The sequence below is a fragment of the Podarcis muralis genome, chromosome 18 (genome assembly GCF_964188315.1).
Source record: "Podarcis muralis chromosome 18, rPodMur119.hap1.1, whole genome shotgun sequence".
Taxonomy (NCBI): domain Eukaryota; kingdom Metazoa; phylum Chordata; class Lepidosauria; order Squamata; family Lacertidae; genus Podarcis; species Podarcis muralis.
Genome location: NC_135672.1, coordinates 11,906,691 through 11,930,588, shown reverse-complemented (window position 1 = coordinate 11,930,588; position 23,898 = coordinate 11,906,691). Strand labels below are relative to the sequence as shown.

Below are 23,898 nucleotides of genomic sequence, written 5' to 3'. Positions count from 1 at the left end.
CAAACACTGAGATCCTGCTCTGTTCCAGTAACAAGAAGCCGAAAGCACCAGCCTGAAGATGACGAGTGAGACCTCGTCGAAACGTCGCCTAGACACCCCAACTTTTACACGGGAAGATACCCGAGGACACCAAAACCTGCATTCCTGTACCCGTGAAAATCTACGAAAGCAAATATATATATATATATATATACACACACACACACACACACACACACACACACACATATATATATATACGTGTGTGTGTGTGTGTGTGTGTGTGTGTGTGTGTAGGAGGCAATAGTGTTGTAAACAAAAATTGCCCTTTTCCCTTATGGGGTATCCAAGAGCCCATACAGAGTCCTTACATGGGTTCCCTATTGGTAGGAGAAGATAACAGATGCCAACCAGAGAATATTGAGGAGCAGAGCAGCTAGTAAACTTGATCTTTATTGATCTGTTGCAACAGGGTGCTCCCCTCACCTGCAGGACAGGAGGAGGGACCCAGAAAAATGGCGTGCAAGGCCTTATAAAGACTTTTGAAATTGCCCCCCTGTAGATCAAGACCACCCCCAGAAACATCATACATACATCACAGAAGGGGTGTAACCTAAGACCACCCCTCAGATACATCACACCTACATCACAGAAAAGGTGGTCTAAAACAGAAATTTGAATGTTGTTTTTCTTCTGTCATTTATCTCCTGTCTGGCAGGTTACTTGATTGGATTGCCTGGGGAGCCTGGCCAGTCTTTTGTAATGATAAATACTTAGTTCCTGGGCCAGGTCACAGGCTCACACCCTATTCATATCTTAAATGTGCCCTTAAGACGGGATTTGTGAGGAAAGAGACAATGGGGAGTTTTCCCACTTTGACCTTGCAGAGAAAACATTTGCTCAGTTTAGGAATCAAAATGGTTCCAGGTCGGTCTTCCTGTGCTGATCTAGGTACGTGCTTGGTTGGTACGCTTATGAACATTACCATATATCTAAGACCATAAAATTCCTATCACAATAGCACCCTGCTTTCTTCATCTCGTCAGCCTCCCCTCCTCTTTTCCCTTCCAGACCATTAGCAACGTCTTGCTGCAATACGCCGAAATCATCTCCAAGGACTTTGCTACCCATTGCTCCAAGGAGAAGGAAAAAGTGGTGATGTATCTGTTTCGTAGCTCTTTCCCCTTCCATCTCCAAGTGTCCAAAGGACAGATTTCAGGGGTCAGCAGGGGGGGCGGTCCACTGTCCCTCAGACCTTGTGGGGGGCCGGACTGTATTTTGAAGGTGGGGGAAATGAACGAATTCCCATGCCCCACAAATAACCCAGAGATGCATTTTAAATAAAAGGACATATTCTACTCATGTAAAAACAAGCTGATTCCTGGACCGTCCGCGGGCCGGATTGAGAGGGGGATTGGGCCGGATCCGGCCCCCTGGCCTTAGTTTGCCTACCCATGGATTTGGGATTCCCATAGAACAGTGGCGAGGCTGGGGCTGGGCTGGGGAGATGTGGTGTGGCCCTAAATAACTCAGGGCCGCAAAGTTTGAGAGACCGGCTCCTTCTGTACAGATCCTCCCAGTTGTTAAGATGAGCAGAGGGGGGCTTTTCGCTAGTTCCACTGCCCTCTGATGTTCGGGGCGGTTGTGGTCTGGGACAGGGCCTTCTCTGTGGCAGCCCCAAATTTGTGAAGTTTTATTACATTGCCATCTGGGTGAATTTGACGGGTCGGCGTTCATACCCGCCTTATTTTGCGGGCCTCGAATGCGTTTTCAGGGCGCTCCCTATTCCCGGGGCAGCAATTTGTTTAAACTATTTTTAATTTATGCATTTTAAATGGTCGTGACCTGCTGGTGAATGGAGAGTTTAGGGTAATATTGGTGGCGGCGATATATGAAACCTGGGCCAGCCAAATCAGCACTTTGGACAGCTCCCAATGGGTGCTGAAGGCTGAGCTTTGGAAGATGTTGTCTCAGCAAAGAACCATGAACTCGAATCATGCTGTTTGCTGGCCTGGACGCACAAGAGAGAGTGGTGTGTGTGTGTGTGTGTGTGTGTGTGTGTGTGTGTACAAACTAGCCTCCTGTATAAAGGGGGAAATTCTATTCCGGGCTCCCTCCACGATGTAGAGAGCGACTTCCCGGAATAATTAGAGAAAGAAAAGAAGGAGGTTTCTGCCTTTCCTAGGAATCGTCAATCCCAGTGTCTTCGTAATGACGTGTCCGTTTTGTTTTCTTTCTCCCTTTGCAGCCCTGTATCTTGATGAACAACATCCAGCAGCTGCGGGTCCAACTGGAGAAAATGTTTGAAGCCATGGGGGGGAAAGAGGTTTGCATTTCTTAAAAGGTCTTCAGGGGCCGGGCCAGTCATAGGACAGAGTGGCTGGGGCCACAGAGCAGCTGAGAAAATGTGGAAAGGCAGAGCTCTTTCTGTGTCCTGTGTAGCTTTGCCCCCTCAACTCACCACCTGCTGTCAGGGGTGGTAGGTGTCACGGGCAGGAACGGGAGTCCAGAAGCCAGGAGTCAGGAAGCCAAGGGTCCGAGGGTCAGAGAGCTGGGATTCAAGAAGCCGAGGGTCCGAGGATCAAGAAGCAAGAAGCAAGGAGTCACGAAGTCAGGGGTCCGAGGGTCAGGAAGCAAGGAGTCACGAAGTCAGGGGTCCAAGGAGCAAGGAGTCACGAAGTCAGGGGTCCGAGAGTCAGGAAGCAAGGAGTCACAAAGTCAGGGCTCCGAGGGTCAAGAAGCAAGGAGTCACAAAGTCAGGGGTCCGAGAATCAAGAAGCAAGGAGTCACGAAGTCAGGGGTCCGAGAATAAAGAAGCAAGGAGTCACAAAGTCAGGGGTCCGAGGGTCAGGAAGTAAGGAGTCACAAAGTCAAGGGTCTGAGGTTCAAGAAGCAAGGAGTCACGAAGTCAGGGGTCCGAGGATCAGGGAGCAAGGAGTCATGAAGTCAGGGGTCCGAGGGTCAGGGAGCAAGGAGTAACGAAGTCAGGGGTCCAAGGGTCAGGGAGCAAGGAGTCACGAAGTCAGGGGTCCGAGGGTCAGGAAGCAAGGAGTCACGAAGTCAGGGGTCCGAGGGTCAGGAAGCAAGGAGTCACGAAGTCAGGGGTCCGAGGATCAAGAAGCAAGGAGTCACAAAGTCAAGGGTCCAGGGATCAGGAAGCAAGGAGTCACGAAGTCAGGGGTCCGAGGATCAGGGAGCAAGGAATCACGAAGTCAAGGATCTGAGGGTTGAGAAGCAAGGAGCCACGAAGTCAAGGGTCTGAGGATCAAGAAGCAAGGAGTCAAGGAGCCAAACGCAGCAAGGCTGGGAACGTGTTGCTGCGGCAAAGAACCGAAGGGAAATGCTGACCTTATATCCCTTCCCGGCTCTTGCCACCAGTTACTGTGAGTTACCAAATGGCCTCACCTGTGTGGCCGCGCCTTGCCTCTCCAGAACAAACTTAGGAAGGCCCCAGTCCTGCAGAATCCTACTAGTCACAGGACCCTGCTCCTGAACACACACCTGACAGTAGAAGAGGAAAAGGTCTTGCCTCCAGTGAAGACCTAAGTCCCAATAGCTTGGCTCTTCTGCTTTTCTTCGTGGAATGGGAAGGGGGGCACCAGCCGAACATTAGAGTCTTCGGCTCCAGCCAAACTCACAACTTCCCCTTCCCTCACAGAAGGTTGACTACAAACTGCTTAGTCCCCCGAGCAACTCTGCATTCATCTAAGCTTGGCTTGGCCTCAATAGGATAGAGATGCAAATTTATAAAAAGTCTCTAGCTGGAGAATTTGCCCGGGGGGGGGGGGCCTTCCTATTAATTTTCCAAGGATGAACATTGCTCTTTTGCCTTCTGCCGTTCCAGCTGGACACAGAAGCCAGCGACATCCTCAAGGAGCTGCAGGTGAAGCTCAACAACGTCTTGGACGAGCTCAGTCGAGTGTTTGCAACCAGGTAGGGCTGATTCGAAAGCACGTCAAAGTGCAAGTAGATAAATAGGTACCGCTCCGGCGGAAAGGTAAACGGCGTTTCCGTGCGCTGCTCTGGTTCGCCAGAAGCGGCTTAGTCCTGCTGGCCACATGACCCGGAAGCTGTACGCTGGCTCCCTCGGCCAGTAAAGCGAGATGAGCGCCGCAACCCCAGAGTCGGCCACGACTGGACCTAATGGTCAGGGGTCCCTTTACCTTTAGCTTGGGCTGATTTAAAAACATAACATGACATCAAGTATTAAAAAGCTCCCCGGTACAGGGCTGCCTTCAGATGTCTTCTAAAAGTCAGATAGTTGTTTATTTCCTTGACATCTGATGGGAGGGCGTTCCACAGGGCGGGCGCCACCACCGAGAAGGCCCTGTGCCTGGTTCCCTGTCACCTCGCTTCTCGCAGGGAGGGAACCCCCAGAAGGCCCTCGGAGCTGAACCTCTGTGTCCAGGCAGGACGATGGGGGTGGAGACGCCCCCAGTTATACTGGGCCATTTGGGGCTTTCAAGCTCAGCACCAACACTTTGAATTGTGCTCGGAAACGTCCAGGGAGCCAATGTAGGTTTTTCAAGAACGGTGTTATATGGTCTCAGCAGCCACTCCCAGTCCCCACTCTAGCTGCCGCATTCTGGATAAGTTGGAGTTTCCAGGTCACCTTCAAAGGTAGCCCCACGTAGAGCGCATGGCAGTAGTCCAAGCGGGAGATAACCAGAGCATGCACCACTCTGGCGAGACAGTGCGCAGGCCGGGAGGGTCCCATCCTGCTTACCAGATGGATATTGAAAACACAATAAAACACCAGACATTAAAAACTTCCCTAAACAGGGCTGCCTTCAGGTGTCTTCTAAAAGTCAGTTGTTTATTTCCTTGACATCTGGCGGGAGGGCGCCACCACCGAGAAGGCCCTCTGCCTGGTTCCCTGTAACCTCGCTTCTCTAAATTCTTATTATTATTATCTCCTCACCCCCAAGTTTCCAGCCGCACATCGAGGACTGCGTGAAGCAGATGGGGGACATTCTGAGTCAGGTGAAGGGCACGGGCAATGTGCCGGCCAGTGCTTGCAGCAGCGTAGCCCAAGACGCCGACAACGTATTGCAGCCCATCATGGACCTTCTCGACAGCAAGTGAGTGGCAGTGCCATAGATGCCATAGATCCCATAGATGCTGAGGTCTAGGACCACAGGTTCAGCCTATGGAAGCATGCGTGTGGCTTTTGTTTTGTTTTTTAATAATAACCATTTTTATTGGTTTTTACAGATGTTTCCTTGCACGACAACACACCGTATTTTTCGCTCTATAAGACGCACCAGACCACAAGGCGCACCTAGTTTTTGGAGGAGGAAAACAAGAAAAAAAATATTCTGAATCTCAGAAGCCAGAAGAGCAAGAGGGATCGCTGCGCAGTGAAAGCAGCAATCCCTCTTGCTGTTCTGGCTTCTGGGATAGCTGCGCAGCCTGCATTCGCCCCATAAGGCGCACACATGTTTCCCCTTACTTTTTAGGAGGGGAAAAGTGAGTCTTATAGAGCAAAAAATACGGTACTTTGCACAGATAAAACATTTGGCTGAAATAAGGCTGTGACTCCCTTCTCCCCCGACAAACGGTTTTCAAATTTGATCTCAATATACTGCATTTTCCTATACTTCTTATCCCTGTTAAATTATATCCTTATAAAATTACTTGATTAACTGCGTTTAGTAATAAATGATAAGTTCATCCTTTCGAAACTTCTTGCAACCCTACTAGCGATGTTAACTGTTTACAGTTGTCTTCCAAATGCAACATAAATTTCTTCCAGTCTTTCTGGAACGCCCTTTTCTCTCTCTCTTTCTCTTTCTCACACACACACACACTCAAACAAATACACACACACACACATATACATACACATATACATACATACACACACTCAAATACACACACACAACACACACTCAAATACACACACACACACACACACACACACAAACACACACTCAAATGCACACACACACACACACACACACACACACACACACACACACTGAAATACACATACACACACAAACACAAACACATACACAAACAAACACACAAACACACACAAACACTCTCGCTCCCTCAGATTCCCCCCCCCCCCCGTCCTTCCCCGCTCTGGCCCTGAGTGACGCTCACCTGCTTCCCCCTGGGGTCTTCTTCTCTCACAGCCTGACCCTCTTTGCGAAGATCTGCGAGAAGACCGTCCTCAAGCGAGTGCTGAAGGAGCTTTGGAAACTCGTCATGAACACAATGGAGAAGACCATCGTGCTTCCGCCCCTCACGGACCAGACGGTGAGTGCCAAACCACGTGTGCGACAAGATGGGCCAACCCACTCTTCCCCCACGGCCCAATGGCACCAACACCCCCCCAAAAAAACTCTGGGAGTGTGGGCAACCTGGGCGTGTAGGAACCCAACGTGGAAGTGTCTGAGCTGGGCCTTCATAAAAATGTAGACCGGTTGCACGCTTGGCTTTTATCTTGAAATAAGCAGGTTGCCTCCTTGTTCTCTTTTAATGAAAGTCGGTTCCCAGCTCACACAGCTGCTAAGATGTGCTTTAAAAACCCTAGTCCGGTGAGGCTGGGGGGGTCCAGTTCACTGTAGAGCCTTCTCCCACCCCCCAGAAGATAAATGGAACTATATGAAGAAAGAGGACTTCATCCAAATCTGGATACAGGACGTAGGATTCAGCTTCCCTCGGGACAGAAAGTTCACCTGTATCCCTTCAGATGTTGCTGGACTCGAACTCACAGCTTTCTTGCCCCTTGGCTGTCTCAGTCTAAGGCAGCGGTTCTCAACCTGTGGCTCCCCAGATGTCGTTGGACTACAACTCCCATCATCCCTGAGCTCTGGCCTTGCTAGCTAGGGGTGATGGGAGTTGTAGTTCGGCAACATCTGGGGACCCACAGGTTGAGAAAGGCTGCCTTCAGCTCAGCTTACAGCAGGCTTCCTCAGCCAGATGTTTTTGGCCTACAACTCCCACGATCCCTTGCTATCAGGACCAGCGGTCAGGGATGATGGGAATTGCAGTCTCGAAAACAAGGAAAAAAATATTCTGAATCTCAGAAGCCAGAACAGCGAGAGGGATCGCTGCGCAGCGAAAGCAGCAATCCCTCTTGCTGTTCTGGCTTCTGGGATAGCTGCGCAGCCTGCATTCGCCCCATAAGACGCACACACACTTCCCCTTACTTTTTAGGAGGGGAAAAGTGAGTCTTATAGAGCAAAAAATACGGTAAATTGCAGGTGGGATGTGGACTAACCCCTGTATCTTTTGGGGACAGTCTGTTTAGCCACCGTATTTGTAGAGTACGCTTTGATTAAAAGTGAAGGTGTTCAGATGAGGGGTTTGCCTGTCCGACCCCCCAATAATTTGCAGGCTGGGGAGGAATCCTGTTTTCCAGTGTTATTTGGGGGGCTGATCCGAATGTCACTGGGGGGCTTGCGGCCGTGTCTGAGCCATGTCTAGCTCCTACAAAACTCACTCTTACCCAGATGTTGTGATGCAGTAAAACAAAACAAAAAAGCTTTATGTAAAGGGGTGGCGCTGTGGGTTAAACCACAGAGCCTAGGGCTTGCCGATCAGAAGGTTGGCGGTTCGAATCCCCTGACTGGGTGAGCTCCCGTTGCTCGGTCCCTGCTCCTGCCCACCTAGCAGTTCGAAAACACGTAAAGTGCAAGTAGATAAATAGGTATCACTCCAACGGGAAGGGAAACGGCGTTTCCGTGCGCTGCTCTGGTTCGCCAGAAGCGGCTTAGTCCTGCTGGCCACATGACCCAGAAGCTGTACGCCGGCTCCCTCGGGCAATAAAGGGAGATGAGCGCCGCAACCCCAGAGTCAGTCACGACTAGACCTAACGGTCAGGGGTCCCTTTACCCTTTAAAGGGGAAATATACATATTTGGGGAAATATTAGCTAACAATTGGGGGGGGGCTATATTAGGGGAAATCGCTTGCAAAAAAAAATGCGTACACGAGACAGGATGTGCACAATATGAGATTTTGCTTTGGATTTTTTTAAAAATAAAAAATTGCAAGTTGGTGCAGGGATAGCATTTATGCTTGGGGATATCAGGAACTGAGAGGCAGACATAAGACCGCCTTGAGTTTCGTGGTGCAAGAAACGTGGGTTAGTTAACATCATGCAACTATTTGTTTAGCCGACACTGTTATAAGGAGGGTGGCCATCTCTCAAGGAGCAGAGGGGAAGGAGAAATTTGGTTCGGTTCACGTTTTAAATGCAAACTGACCGCTTCTGCAATTTTCCAAAATGGTACTCTGGCAGAAACAGAACTGCAACTCAAAATCCGTACATACATTAAATTTTGCAAGGCTGTTCCCCAGTCAGGAAATCTGGACAAGAATGCAAATTGTGGGGAGAAATGTGTGTGGAAAATGCATATATTAGTGGGACGGAGTACTGTATTAGGGGGAACTGATTTGCAAAAACAAAAAGTGATTTTTTTATTGGGGGGGAGGGAATTGCATACAGAAATGTACGCTAGGATAAATTTGCAGCATGGGCATTCATGCGTTGTTGTTTTTAAGTCGCAAACCGGTGCAGAAACGGGAGATAGTTCAGTCAGCAGTGAATGAGGCACCTGATTTCAGAGTTGTGGGTTCAAATTCCACATCAGGCAAAAGATTCCGGCATTGCAAAGGGTTGGACTAGATGACCCCTGGGGTCTCTTCCAGCTCTGCCATTCTGAGTTTCCGCGAGCACTGGAAGTCATCAATCCAAGGAGGCTGGACACTGGGAGATTCAGGACAGATAAAGATAGCCTGCGGAACTCTCTGCCACAGGAAGCAGTGGCAACCACCAATCCAGATGGCTTTTTAAAAGGTTATGGGGTGGGGAAAATAATTGAGGAAACTGCTATTAATGGCTACTTAACCACAAAGGGTGGCGCTGGGGGTTAAACCACAGAGCCTAGGACTTGCTGATCAGAAGGTCGGCGGTTCGAATCCCCGCAATGACGGGGTGAGCTCCCATTGCTCAGTCCCTGCTCCTGCCAACCTAGCAGTTCAAAAGCACGTCAAAGTGCAAGTAGATAAATAGGTACCGCTCTGGCGGGAAGGTAAACGGCGTTTCCGTGCGCTGCTCTGGTTCGCCAGAAGCGGCTTAGTCCTGCTGGCCACATGACCCGGAATCTGTAAGCCGGCTCCCTCAGCCAATAAAGCGAGATGAGCTCCGCAACCCCAGAGTCAGCCACGACTGGACCTAATGGTCAGGGGTCCCTTTACTGTGAAGAGACATAGAATGAAAGGGTTTAAGGTCAGTGAGAAGGAGGAGGGTTGGTTTGAGAAGATATTGAATTATTTGGGCAGGTTTGAACAATTTGGGGCAATTAAAGTGTTAAAAGTTAAATAAACTTTGTGGAGGGAGGAGTGTTAAGGTGTACATAGGGTTGATTTGAACATGATATTATTGAATATGTATATTATTGAATAAGTATAGTATTGAATATGTATACCCAACGTATCAGCCGCCTGGGGGGCTTTCACCGTTTGTGTTTTGGTTGTTGGTAAAAAATAAAATTTAAAAAAAGAGTCTCACCCTTATTGGGGTACAGGATCAGACTACCCCCCCTAAAAAAAACCCTTCAATAGGATCCACCAGATCTCTTCATTTTCGCAACAGCAAGGAAATAAATTAATTAAAAAGGCAGAGTGAAACGGGCATAGCTGACAGATCTGATGGCGTTTGACTTTTTTCCCTTTTTAAGTTATGATGCATTTGAAAATAGAACCTGCAATGATTTTGGGGTGTGCGGTTTTGTTCAAACTGATTCGCCTTTTGTCTAACTGCGGGTGGAAAAACTGCAGCCTTCACGGTCTGGGGGAGGGGTGTGTCTCAAAGGGGCAGGGGTTCGGGGCTTGGGGGTACGCCTAAAAATATTAGGGGCGCAGTCTCCATTCTGCGCCCACACAAACCCCGCGTCCCGAGGGCGCCCCGTGGCCGTGCGCCCTGGAGGCTTTGCGCTGCGCTTTCTATTTTGTGTGGGGATGCCGCGGCGTTGTGTGTTGTTTCGGGGTTGCGGGATGGGTTTGCGGCGGACCTGAGGCTCATTCTCACGTGACGGCTGTTCTTTCTGATTGCTCCCCTCACCTGGGCAGATGATTGTAAGTACGGCAGGTGAAAGCCCTGTCTGTCTTTCGTTTGTCTCTTTCTCTTTGTCCTTGTGCCTTGCGTCTAGTGCCCCCACCCCAAAACCCCAACCCCTCCCGAGTAATTTGAGCTGGTTTTTCTGTCGTTCTGTGGTGGCTGGCTACTTTCTCCAATGTGCCTCTATCTTCTCCCTGCTCCCGACCCTTCCCTAAAACGCCTTTTGTTCTGTGAACCCCCCAAACCCTTCCCTTTTGTCGCTGAGCTGCTTTGCGCCAGCTGTCGCGTCTCGGTGGAAACTTTCTCCCTGTCCCACCAGATACAGTGGTACCTCGGGTTACAGGCGCTTCAGGTTACAGACTCCGCCAACCCAGAAATAGTACCTCGGGTTAAGAACTTTGCTTCAGGATGAGAACACAAATCGTGCGGCGGCAGCCGGAGGCCCCATTATCCAAAGTGGTGCTTCAGGTTAAGAACAGTTTCAGGTTAAGAACGGACCTCCGGAACGAATTAAGTACTTAACCATAGGTACCACTGTACCTGGTTTTCCTCCTGAGAAAGGGGAAATAATAATAATAATAATAATAATAATAATAATAATAATAATAATAATAATAATAATAATTAATATATTTATACCCTGCCCATCTGGCTGGGTTTCCCCAGCCACTCTGGGCGGCTTCCAACAGAACACTAAAATACAATAACCTATTAAACATTAAAAGCTTCCCTAAACAGGGCTGCCTTCAGATGTCTTCTAAAAGTTTGGTAGTTATTTTTCTCTTTGACATCTGGTGGGAGGGCGTTCCACAGGGCGGGTGCCACCACCGAGAAGGCCCTCTGCCTGGTTCCCCGTAACTTGGCTTCTCGCAATGAGGGAACCGCCAGAAGGACCTCGGAGCTGGACCTCAGTGTCCAGGCAGAATGATGGGGGTGGAGACGCTCCTTCAGGTATCCATTTGCATAACCTGCGATCCGTTTCAGAGGTGGTGTTGGTAAGTCTTATTCCCTTAACTGTGGGAATATTGAAGATAGTAGGAGAGGATATATTGATTAAATATTATCCTTCCTCACTCACGCCAGCAGAGCATATTCCCTTGTATTTAGCAGGAAGGTAGTTGATGGATTCGTTTAGAACAGGGGTCAGCAAACTTTCTCAGCAGAGGGCCAGTCCACTGTCCCTCAGACCTTGTGGGGGGCCGGATTATATTTTGAAGGGGGGAGATAAATGAACGAATTCCTATGCCCCACAAATAACCCAGAGATGCATTTTAAACAAAAGCACTCATTCTACTCATGTAAAAACATGCCGATTCCCAGACCGTCCACGGGCCGGATTGAGAAGGCGATTGGGCCGGATCCAGCCCCCGGGCCTTAGTTTGCCTACCCATGTCTTAAGAGGTAGCGTTCTCCTAATGCAAGCAAGAGGTTGACTAAACAGCAGAATGTATTAGAGAGGATAAAATCAGATAAAACAGAACCTTATGTAATTTGGGTTAAAAACATCAACGCTGGGTGAGTGGAACCAGCCCCTAGTTCTGTTGAACTGGAATAGAATTGTTGAGTAACAAATGTAACTGCCTATATGGAAGGAAGAAGATTAAACATTAGACATTAAAATTTTCCTGATACAGGATTGCCTTCAGATGTCTTCTAAAAGTCAGATAGTTGTTTATCTCCTTGACATCTGACGGGAGGGTGTTCCACAGGGCGGGCGCCACCACCGAGAAGGCCCTCTGTCTGGTTCCCTGTAACCTCACTTCTTGCAGGGAGGGAACCGCCAGAAGGCCCTCGGAGCTGGACTTCAGTGTCCGGGCTGAATGATGGGGGTGGAGACACTCCTTCAGATATACTGGGCTGTTTAGGGCTTTTAAGGGGAGCACCAACACTTTGAATGGTACTTTCCCTCCCTTATAAAACTTCAAACATTAAAAAACTTCCCTAAACAGGGATGCCTTCAGATGTCTTCTAAAAGTTAGATAGTAGTTTATCTCCTTGACATCTGATGGGAGGGCGTTCCACAGGGCGGGCACCACCACCGAGAAGGCCCCGTGCCTGGTTCCCTGTAACCTCACTTCTCGCAGGGAGGGAACCGCCAGAAGGCCCTCAGCGCTGGACCTCAGTGTCCAGGCTGGACGATGGGGGTGGAGATGCTCCTTCGGGTATACTGGGCTGTTTAGGGCTTTCAAGGTCAGCACCAACACTTTGAATTGTGCTCGGAAACGTCCTGGGAGAATTGGGGGAGGGAGGACAATGTCATGCCTGGAGATGACAGGTCGTCCGTTCGTCTGTCCATCCGTCTGTCCTTCCTTCCACCCTCCTGCCCTCCCTTCGCTAGACTTCCTCGCTCGCCCTTTCCCCTTCCGCATTGATCGATTTGTGATATTGATTGTCTCTGCAGGGCACTCTCTTGAGAAAACATGGCAAAGGGAACGAGAAGGTAATTATCGACCTTTCCTGTTCCTTGAGTGTCTTGTCCGTGGCAGGAGGTTCAAGCGAGAAATCCTTTCCTGGGCCAAAGAACTGGGGAGCGCAAACCGCTGCGTCCCTCCAGATCTTGCCAGACTCCTTGACTTTTAAAGACGGAGTCCAGCAACATCTAGACAGGTTCCCCTATCCCTGCTCTTAAGAAGAGGCATTCCCTGCTCTCCTGGAGAGATGGAGACGATTCCTCTTTTTGGAAAGGGGTCCTCTTCCTTCGGGTCAGGGGGTGGATATGTTCGAATTGGGTTGCCAGATTCCAGCTCTTGCAGCATTAAACCCGGGCTACCAGGGTTGGTGGGACACGGGTGGCGCTGTGGGTTAAACCACAGAGCCTAGGACTTGCCGATCAGAAGGTCGGCAGTTCGAATCCCCGCAATGACGGGGTGAGCTCCCGTTGCTTGGTCCCTGCTCCTGCCAACCTAGCAGTTCGAAAGCACCTCAAAGTGCAAGTAGATAAATAGGTCCCGCTCCGGCGGGAAGGTAAATGGCATTTCCGTGCGCTGCTCTGGTTCGCCAGAAGCGGCTTAGTCCTGCTGGCCACATGACCTGGAAGCTGTACACCGGCTCCCTCGGCCAATAAAGCGAGATGAGCGTCACAACCCCAGAGTCGGCCATGACTGGACCTAATGGTCAGGGGTCCCTTTACCTTTACCTTTACCAGGGCTGGTGGGCATTCAGCACCACATATTTCCCTATCCCGGTCCTAGAGGGACAGAGGAAATGGCAGGAGATCGGGAGAGGCTGGGTTGTGGTGCTTGTGTCGTGGAGGTGTGTGTGTCTGTTGTCGTGTGTCGTCCCCGTCTGGTGGCCGGAGGTGTCCGAAGATTTGTGTGGCATGGATTTCGGTTGTGTGTGCGTGGCATGCGGGTCTAGCGAGTGAGAGGTGCGTCTCTCGACGCAGGTAGCTCACCGCTCCGTAACAGGGCGGCCCAAGACCGGCGTTGAATTGCGGGGTCCCCCATTACAGCTAGACCCCTGCCCCGAGACATCTACAATCTCTACTTTTGACAGAGAAGAGAGGGCAGAGACTGAGGGCACTGCCATTTCCAAGGAATTGATATGGTGGAACCGGGGGCCGGATTCAAGCCTTCCAGGGGCCTTATTCTAACGGTCCGCAGGGCAAAAGTGAAGCAATATCCTCTGAAAGAATTAACGGGAATTGCTTAGGCGCCACCTAGACATTAAATATATACAATATATCATGACCAGGGTACTGAGAGAGACATGCTGCTCTTTATATACCATACCCAACAGCTTAATTACCACAACTTAACAGCACCTGCAGGGACGCGGGTGGCGCTGTGGGTAAAAGCCTCAGCGCCTAGGGCTTGCCGATCAGAAGGTCGGCAGTTCGAATCCCTGTGACGGGATGAGCTCCCGTTGCTCGGTCCCTGCTCCTGCCAACCTAGCAGTTCGAAAGCACAAAGTGCAAGTAGATAAATAGGTACCACTCCGGCGGGAAGGTAAACGGCGTTTCCGTGCGCTGCTCTGGTTCGCCAGAAGCGGCTTAGTCCTGCTGGCCACATGACCCAGAAGTTGTACGCCGGATCCCTCGGCCAATAAAGCGAGATGAGCGCCGCAACCCCAGAGTCAGCCACGACTGGACCTAACAGTCAGGGGTCCCTTTACCTTTACTAACGGCACCTGCTATACTGCTTCTTAGCTGTAAAACTAGGTCATGTTATTTGCTCTGGCCCTTAGAGACATACACATCTTGTGAAACAATAAGGAACCTAAAATTTGAAGAAACCATTCAACAGGTTTATTTATGTGTGTGTTTGCCTGGTACATCTATGAACATTTATTTCACATCTTAGACCTTATAATTCTCATATCACTAGCAAGGGGTGGCCAGCCAGGGATCCGAAGACAGACCTCCGGGGTAGAGAAGGGAGTCTGTGCGATTGTGTCCTTGGCCCGCAAAACTCGCCTTGTGCCGGGGACAGAACCTGGCCCATCAATCAATCAATCGCCGACCAATCAGCACAGTTGAAGGCCTGTCGAAATGGAATCTGAGTGACGGCCGGGAGGGAGGGAAGGCAATGTCTGTGTGGGCCAGCGTTCCACTTTGCTGAAAGCGTATAAATGTTATGGAAATGTGTTTGCTGAAAGTATATAAAAACCCTGCTGTTCTTTCCTGCAGAGCAGGGCGAAGGCGCCCAGTCACACCGAAGTAAGGATACTCCGTTTAATTCTTAACCCTGCTTCCGTCTTCCTCCTGCCCTCTGTCCGCAGAGTCCCATGTCTGCCCCCCCCGCTGCCACCCGCCTGTGGTTTTTTGACTCTGTGGTTGTCGTATCCATCTGTCCTCCTCTCTTTTCCCGGGTGTCGCTAACTGAATTTACCTGGCTGCTGTTGTGTTTTAAAATATATATATATATCCTGTGCTAAAGTTGTGTCTGCTGATCTCTGTTTTTTTAAGTGACCCTCCCTGGTGGCGGTGATGGGGTGGGGGTTAGGGGAAAATAACCCCTTCTTTTCCTTCTCAGTCTGTTTGTCAGCTTGCTTTGCCTGCATGTATGTATGGGCAGAATGTTGTGGGAAATCAAGGTTGGCAGTTGTTAACGGAGAAATCTGAGGGCTCCCTTGGGCAAAAAACAAGGACACCAGCCAGGAATACCAGAGCAAAACAGCAGCCAGTCGGCTTGGACTTTATTAAAGACTGTCACGACAGGACTCCCACCTGCCACCAGGTGGAACAAGATGGAAGCCCCAAACAAAAGAGAACCCAAACTTTTATTATAATAATTATAATAATAATTTATTATTTATACCCCGCCCATCTGGCTGGGTTTCCCCAGCCACTCTGGGTGGCTTCCAACTGAATATTAAAAACAGTACAGCATCAAACATTAAAAACTTCCCTAAAGAGGGCTGCCTTCCAGTGGCGTAGCGTGGGTTGTCAGCACCTGGGGCAAGGCAAGTAATTTGCACCCCCTAACCCGTGGATTTGCACCCCCTAACCCGTGGATTTGCACCCCCTAACCCTAACCCCCAGATGTTGCGGCCGGTGCGGCCGGCCCCCCCTGCACCCCCCACGCTACACCACTGCTGCCTTCAGATGACTTTTAAAAGTAAAATAGTTGTTTATTGCTTTGACATCTGCTGGGAGGGCGTTCCACAGGGCAGGCGCCACTACCGAGAAGGCCCTCTGCCTGGTTCCCTGTAACCTTACTTCTCGCAATGAGGGAACCGCCAGAAGGCCCTCGGGAGCTGGACCCAGGTGTCTGGGCTGAACGATGGGGGTGGAGACGCTCCTTCAGGTGCTATTATTAGCTGCTAATCCCCATGTTACACCCCCCCAAAACTACATCATGGTTACATCATGAAAGGGGAGGTCTGGTGGCCGTAATCTGAGCATCCTGGACCCTGCCCCATGGTTCCCCTTGCCCTCCACCAAACACCCATCAAGTGGAACAAAAGAGATATTCGCATTTCCCTGTTTCCCAGCCAAGTTCATCACACCCTTTTGTCTCCATCTGAGTTTGTTATTTCTGGAATGGCTACCTGTCTGGCACTCAGGTATCAGGAGGCCAGGGATCATCACTCAGGGAGAGGGGCTGCTGTGGAGCTGAGCTCACAGGTCTATATGAATTTCTGAAGTTTCCCAGTGAGCCAGTACAGAGATACATTGATCAGTGAATTCTTACATTTGGTAGCGTGCAGCAGAGGCCCTTTGAATAGATAGGAAGAAACTGCGATGAAGTGTTTTGTGGGGACAAATCACAAAAGTCACAAAAGCGATGGTGCTGGTTTTGGTCGTGGGCTGCATGTGCGTGATATCTGCTGGAGGGGCAACCCCCCCCCCCCCAACCTATACATAAATCCCTGCAACACAGTCCTAATACTCCGGGGTGTGTTCTGCCTGATAAGGAAAAATCCAGGGGTGCGGATTTACTCTGCTGCCCAGCTGGTCGGGGTGCCAATCCCCTCGGGTCTCTCTGGCCAAACTAAAGAAGCAAAAGAGCGAGTTAAAAAAACCAAAACAGTTGAAAGGGTACATTACGCAAACAAATCTGCACTCGGCGAACGAAAGGTTATCTGTTTTCTGACATGACTGAGGACCGGAGAGCCAGAGACAAATAAGCTTGGAGAGATAAAAATCGAGATATGGAAATATCAATGAGAGGTGCAAAAACCAACCCTGCGCAACCACCCCCCAGGTTGCTGAGTTGTCGACCTTTTTGGGGGGCAGCACACTCTGGGCCGGCCTTTGAGGCACGCAGGCAGGGCACAGCGGGGCACAGAGGAGCGTGAGGCGGCCTCTGGGCGTGCCTCTCCATGACCCTACGCCAATCCCAGGCACGCAGGAGGACAGAGCCAGCCAGCAGCCTCAGCGCCTCGCTGGCTCACTTGCCCCCGAACTCGCGGCAGAGAGCCGCCCGCAGCAGAAGACCCCGCCACAGCGCTCCGACAGGCGGGCCATTCCCCGTACTCCAACTCTGGGGCCATAGACTCTCGGCCTGGCGTCCCTGAGAGCCCGGCAACCGGGCACCCCGCGCCCCTAACGCCTATGATTAAGACGGCCCTGGATATATGCTGCCTTTGATTGCCTCCTATTTCTTATTGTGTGGCTAAATTCACACCTTGTGCTGGTCCCGATGGTTAACCGTGCGGCGAGGTCCGAGTCCAGTCCGAGGTAGAGGGAGCGGTATGGAGGCTGTCCGTCAAAGCTGAAGCTGGGTCCAAGGCAGGGAGTCGGGTGAGGTCAGGAGAGCAGGACAGGATGAAGGCAGGAACAGGCTACCAACAACGTTGCTCCCGCAACTTGGGACAGGGGCTGGCTGGCTTTTATCTGCCCCAAGGCATAGGGCAGCCCCGATCCTCTGGTGACTCGCCTTTCCTGGCCTGGAGGCGAGCACTCCTCCTGCGGGAACTTAGTTCCCTCTGCCTCTCTGCCCTGAGCCTCCGCAGCTCAGGAGAGGCTGGAGGGTTCCCGGACCCAGAGGCAACCTCAGCTTCCTCTGACGGGGCTGAGAGAGGAGCACCTGCAGGCAACGGGTCCTCCATCACCTCAGGAGCCAGAGCAGACTCACCTGAGGACCCAGCACAGGTGAGGACCCTTCAGGCTCAAGCCCCAGCTCCGGCTCAGCTGGTTCTGGAGGCGGGGACTCCTGTGCAGGCTGGGATTCCTCAGGTTCAGCCTCCGAGTCTGAATCCCAGGCCATCGCACACCTTCTGGAGGTGCAAGGAGTATGTGACCTTATGCTTAAGGGATTATGGAGGCAGGGGAAACCTGGACACCCCCCCCCCCTCTTCCAGAGGAGCTGTTAGCCATCAGAACCGAGGAAATCCGTCAAACCACTGAATTTCGGCAATTATTTGATTGTATGTTGGATAGAGTGCGATGCATGGTATCCTCTTATCGCTGCAATTTTATAGACTGCTTTTCTGAGCCTCTTTGCCGTTGGGTATATATGGCGCCCGTGTCAATGGTCATTGTCCTGGCCTTAGTTTGAGGCTGCGGTGAGGTGTCATTTACCGGTACCTTAAATGAAGCGAGGTGGTGACTACATTATTACATGAGCACTGTTCCACCGCATTTGATATTTTCATTTACACACATTCATTCGAAAGCAGATGGGTTTATGAAGCAATTCTATATCCACCCAAAGAATTCTATGAAACAGTCGTCAGTATCCGGAATCGCTGTTCAGTGTTGGACATCATATTTGCTGAACACACAAAGCTTCACAGCTTGTCTTCCGCTGTACAGTGGTGCCTCGCAAGACGAAATTAATTCGTTCCGCGAGTTTTTTCGTCTTGCGATTTTTTTCGTCTTGCGAAGCACGGTGTCGGGAAAGTTTTGGAAAAGCTTCAAAAATCACTAAAGTCTTTAAAAACCTCAAAAAAGGCTACCACACCGCGTTCTATGAGTTGCTCCTCGAAGTCAAGTCGCAACTGTATTAACGGTGTTAAGAAAAAGGAAACAAACTTGCAAGACGTTTCCGTCTTGTGAAGCAAGCCCATAGGGAAAATCGTCTTGCGAAGCAGCTCAAAAAACAAAAAACCCTTTCGTCTTGCGAGTTTTCCGTCTTGCGAGGCATTTGTCTTGCAAGGTACCACTGTACAAAGTCTGGTACCTCGCTTCATTTAAAGGTTTTCAGAGGCTTTGGGACGAAAGATTTCGTTTTGGACTTGTTAGGGTTTGAAGGAATTCTATAAAAGATTGTCTGTTGCGTATGTACATGGTTATGGTTTTGCCTAGACATTGCTGATGTTGGGAATGGACGGACAAGTCCCAGGCCCCTGTGGGGCAGTGTGAGGAGGCACCTCTCTTTGGGGCTGCTCAGAGACCAGCGACTGCCCGGAAGACCCCCAAGGAGAGGGGAAAGGAGGCCGAGGGAACGCTCCATAAGGGAGGGGGTTCGGAAAAGGGTGAGGGGCTGCCGGCTCTGCAGGGAAGGGGGGATATAACTGGGGTCCTGAGCCCCAAAGGTGTGCCACAGACAAATGTATTTCAGGGGAGCTGTGGACTCTGTTGTAAACAAAACCTGCCCTTTTCCCTTATGGGGTATCCAAGAGCCCATATAGAGTCCTTATGTAGGTTCCCTATTGATAGGAGAAAATAACAGAGGCCAGCCAGAGAATATTGAGAAGCAAAGCAGCTAATAAGCCTGATCTTTATTGATCTGTTGCAACAGGGTGCTCCCCTCACACGCAGGAGAGAGGAGGAACCCAGAACAATGGCGGGCAAGGCGTTATATGGACTTTTGAAATTGCCACCCTCTAGATCAAGACCAGGGACGCTGGTGGTGCTGTGGGTTAAACACAGAGCCTAGGACTTGCCAATCAGAAGGTCGGCGGTTCAAATCCCCGCAATGACGGGGTGAGCTCCCGTTGCTCGGTCCCAGCTCCTGCCAACCTAGCAGTTCAAAAGCACATCAAAGTGCAAGTAGATAAATAGGTACCGCTCCGGCAGGAAGGTAAACGGTGTTTCCGTGCGCTGCTCTGGTTCGCCAGAAGCGGCTTAGTCCTGCTGGCCACATGACCCGGAAGCTGTACACCGGCTCCCTCGGCCAGTAAAGTGAGATGAGCGCCGCAACCCCAGAGTCGGCCACGACTGGACCTAATGGTCAGGGGTCCCTTTACCTTTAGATCAAGACTACCCCCAGAAACATCATACATACATCACAGAAAAGGCGGTCTACAACAGAAATTTGAATGTTGTTTATCTCTTGTCCTTGTTTATCTCCTGTCTGGCAGGTTACTTGATTGGATTGCCTGGGGAGCCTGGCCATTCTTTTGTAATGATAAATACTTAGTTCCTGGGCCAGGTCACAGGCTCACACCCTGTTCAAACACAGGCATACCCTTAAGACAGGATTTGTGAAGGAAAAGACAATGGGGAGGCTTTTCCATTTTCCTTTGACCTTGCAGAGAAAACATTTGCTCAGTTTGGGAATCAAAAATGGTTCCAGGTCGGTCTTCCTGTGCTGATCTATGTACGTGCTTGGTTGGTACACTTATGAACATTACCGTATATCTAAGACCTCAAAATTCCTATCACAACCCAAAAAGGTTGAAAACCTCTGGCTTATGCAATCTATAAGCAAACCTGTCTGGATACTGACCCTCTATTTGGGGTATCGGACGCCATTCGATACCCTGGTATTCTGCCTCCCGGTATTTTGTCACGCTGGGGAGCGACTGGCCCCCAAACGCCAAGGTCAAGGCTTTGCAAATTAAAGGATGGATCTTGTTTACGTGTGTAGGGCCAGAATTGCTTTGTTGTGCCTTCCCTTTGAGATGGGTAGGTGGAAAAATTTCGGGCGCGACGCTCTTGGGGAGCAAAGCTTTGTGGGTGAAACCTCGCCTGAATTTCTTAGCATCGAATGGGAAAGGATAGCTGAGGTTTTAGCAGAAACATAGCTACCTTTTATCTTTCTGTTATTTTTTTCTTCCCTTTCTTCTTTCCATCCCTCCTTTTGCCCTCCCCACGCCCCAGGGCACGCAGATGATCTTCAACGCAGCCAAGGAACTGGGTCAGCTTTCGAAACTGAAGGTGAGAAATGCGGGATTTTGGGGTCCGCAGAATTCAAGGAGCTGCTTTGCAGAGGACGGCGGTCGTTTGTGCTTCTTGGGCCCGGTTGGGCGCAAAGCGGGGAGCCGGACATTAGGTGGCGCCAGAGCCAACGGCAGGCAGAGAATTAGCTAGTTCTAGACTGGCCTCCATCTTCTTCCCTTCTGAGTCCGACAACGGAAAACGAGGAGGAGGGAGGCAGCGGATTGACCCCCAAAACTCCCTGGGTGCCAACGCAAGGGCTGCCATATTTCAAGAAGTAAAAAATCTGGGCAATTTGCCGATTCACCCCCAAAACTCTCCCTGGGTGCCAACGCAAGGGCTGCCATATTTCAAGAAGTAAAAAATCCGGGCGATTCGCCGATTCTCCCCCCAAACTCTCCCTGGGTGCCAATTCCGTCGTCGGAATCCCAAACGGGGAAATCCAGGTGTAGGGCAAATGTAACACGGGTTATGAGATGGCAAAAGGGGCTTCAAAATGAGGGTTGCCAGGGGGTACGTTGTTCCCACCTGAAAAAGGAAGCCTGTCCGTTGTTGGAAGAGGGCGGACATGACTTGTTCTTCGTCCCATCCAGGACCACATGGTGCGTGAGGAAGCCAAGAGTTTGACGCCCAAGCAGTGCGCTGTGGTGGAGCTGGCCCTGGACACTATCAAGGTGAGAGCATTGAATCCTAGAATTGCCGAACGGGTGGGGGCCTCCAGCGGTCATCTAGCCTAACCCTCTGCAAAGCGGGGGAGTGTTCCAGACTGCCTCGCCCCGCTATGTCTTGAGAGCAGGTTGTCCGGTTCAGCATGGGCGAAATCCTGCTGTTATTGGATTGCTGTTCTTGTTTCGTATCTTTATTTTATTTTATTTTTGTATAATGATTATTATTAGTTTTCAGTTACAGTGGCCCAATGAAAGCCTCATTGTCAATACCAAATTTTAATACAATTAATTGCTCAGATTACATTATTTTGTTCTGCATGCTAGAACGGACGATTTGATAATTGCAGCTTTATCTTTTAGATCCTATTGCGATTTATGTGGGAGGTGTCCGCTTTGGTTGCCTCGTTTTATTTATTCTCAATGGCTTTAAACTTTACGGGTGCTTTCGTTTTTTTAAAAAACCATGTTGTGCGTATGGTAAAGAGGACTAGGAACTTAGTTCGCCAGGCTAGACACACTCGCCTGCGGGGGAAACCTCGTTGAGTTGAATTGGGCTGAAATGAGGCTGCATTTTAATGTTGTATTTTAATCTTGGTTTTTAAGTTGTATTTCAATCAATTGTTTTATATCTGGCGTTAGCCGCCCTGAACCCAGTCTTGGCTGGGGAGGGCAGGGTATAAATAAATTATTATTATTATTATTATTATTATTATTATTATTATTATTATTATTATGATTCTGTGTACATTGCGGCAGCCTTTGGCTATGTGCAATAAAACTGACTACCCGTATTTTTCGCTCTATAAGACGCACCAGACCACGAGACGCACCTAGTTTTCTGAGGAGGAAAACAAGAAAAAAAATATTCTGAATCTCAGAGGCCAGAACAGCAAGAGGGATCGCTGCGCAGTGAAAGCAGCAATCCCTCTTGCTGTTCTGGCTTCTGGGATAGCTGCGCAGCCTGCATTTGCTCCATAAGACGCACACACATTCCCCCTTGCTTTTTAGGAGGGGAAAAGTGAGTCTTATAGAGCAAAAAATACGGTATGTGATTAGTCCTCATGGCAGCTTGCGGTCGTCGTTGCCGCTATTATCGTCTCAGCACGTTGCAAATGTGACGGTGTGTCCGCAGCTCTGTGGGTTTGCAGCGTTGACCGGACCACCGCTGATATCCTCTCCCATCCCAACCGTCTCCCCTCTCTCCGCCTCGATTTAGCAATACTTCCACGCAGGAGGCGTCGGCCTGAAGAAAACCTTTTTGGAGAAAAGCCCGGATCTTCAGTCTCTGCGTTACGCCCTCTCTCTTTACACGCAAGCCACGGACCTGCTCATCAAAACCTTCGTGCAGACGCAGTCCTCTCAAGGTAAGCGCTGCTGGCTCTGCGGTTCCTCGGATCCCGGTTTCCCTGAGGAGACCCAGGTGGAATCTAGACATATTTTTTAAAAAACCAGCTGCGAAAACGCTTTAAAAAAACCACGTTTTGAAAAATATATTGAATTTGCCGTCAGCTCGCCACCGCCACCTAGTTCCCCGTTTGTATAGTGCACTTAAAACGTTAATGTTTGCGGCTGAGTCCCTGGAGTCGCTGCTGTCGTGGAGCTCTCTGGTTTAGCAGGCTGTGCGGAGCCTCTATAGACAGGTGCAGTCTATCCCTGTGGCACCAGCCTTGCCCAGGAAGAGGCTGTTGGTGCCATTTCCCATCAGGCACTGCTTTGAAGGGAGACATCCGGCAAGCTGCCGTTTTTAGAAAACGGCGCCGGGTTTCTGCTTTGGTGTAAACGCTGTGGGTTAAACCACAGAGCCTAGGGCTTGCCAATCGGAAGGTTGGCGGTTCGAATCCCCACAATGACGGGGTGAGCTTCCGTTGCTCGGTCCCTGCTCCTGCCAACCTAGCAGTTCGAAAGCACGTCAAAGTGCAAGTAGATAAATAGGTCCCGCTCCGGCGGGAAGGTAAACGGCGTTTCCGTGCGCTGCTCTGGTTCGCCAGAAGCGGCTTAGTCCTGCTGGCCACATGACTCGGAAGCTGTACGCCGGCTCCCTCGGCCAGTAAAGTGAGATGAGCGCCGCAACCCCAGAGTCGGCCACGACTGGACCCTTGCTTTACTGGGCAAGGGAGCCGGCGTACAGCTTCTGGGTCATGTGGCCAGCATGACTAATCCACTTCTGGCGAACCAGAGCAGCGCACGGAAATGCCATTTACCTTCCCGCCGGAGCGGTACCTATTTATCTACTTGCGCTGGTGTGCTTTCGAACTGCTAGGTGGGCAGGAGCAGGGACCGAGCAACGGGAGCTCACCCCGTCGTCGCGGGGATTCGAACCGCCGACCTTCTGATCGGCAAGCCCTAGGCTCTGTGGTTTAACCACAGCGCCACCCGCATCCCAAACTTAGGCATAACCGCAGCCAACAGAATTAAATGGACCCCATTACTTAATTTAGCATTAACTCACTTTCTTTGTACAGCTGATTTAAACTGGGCTATCCAAGCTGCTATTTTTTTCACATACTTCCGCTGCCGAGGCCATGAAATCATTTAAGACTGATAGGCTGCAAGAGCGCTTAAGAATTGAGATTAAAAACAGTGGCTTAAAAAGGCGAATGGAATCTTCTAGCTGGTTTGACAAGGAGACCAAACAGGCTAAAAGAGTATTGTTCAGGTTTCTACCGGCAGAGCTCTTTAAAATAA

General features: G+C 50.3%; 1 protein-coding gene across 1 annotated transcript in view; it reads left to right on the top strand.

The window, feature by feature from the left end:
* Positions 1–23,898, top strand: part of UNC13A (unc-13 homolog A) — a 104,516-nt gene that overhangs the window by 72,123 nt on the left and 8,495 nt on the right. The window contains exons 31-40 of the mRNA XM_077921857.1: positions 1,051–1,134; positions 2,228–2,305; positions 3,824–3,912; positions 4,908–5,060; positions 6,123–6,246; positions 12,458–12,496; positions 14,684–14,713; positions 20,489–20,545; positions 21,139–21,219; positions 22,430–22,577. Of these exons, the coding sequence (XP_077777983.1) occupies positions 1,051–1,134; positions 2,228–2,305; positions 3,824–3,912; positions 4,908–5,060; positions 6,123–6,246; positions 12,458–12,496; positions 14,684–14,713; positions 20,489–20,545; positions 21,139–21,219; positions 22,430–22,577 (883 nt within the window). The remainder of the gene's footprint in view (positions 1–1,050; positions 1,135–2,227; positions 2,306–3,823; positions 3,913–4,907; positions 5,061–6,122; positions 6,247–12,457; positions 12,497–14,683; positions 14,714–20,488; positions 20,546–21,138; positions 21,220–22,429; positions 22,578–23,898) is intronic.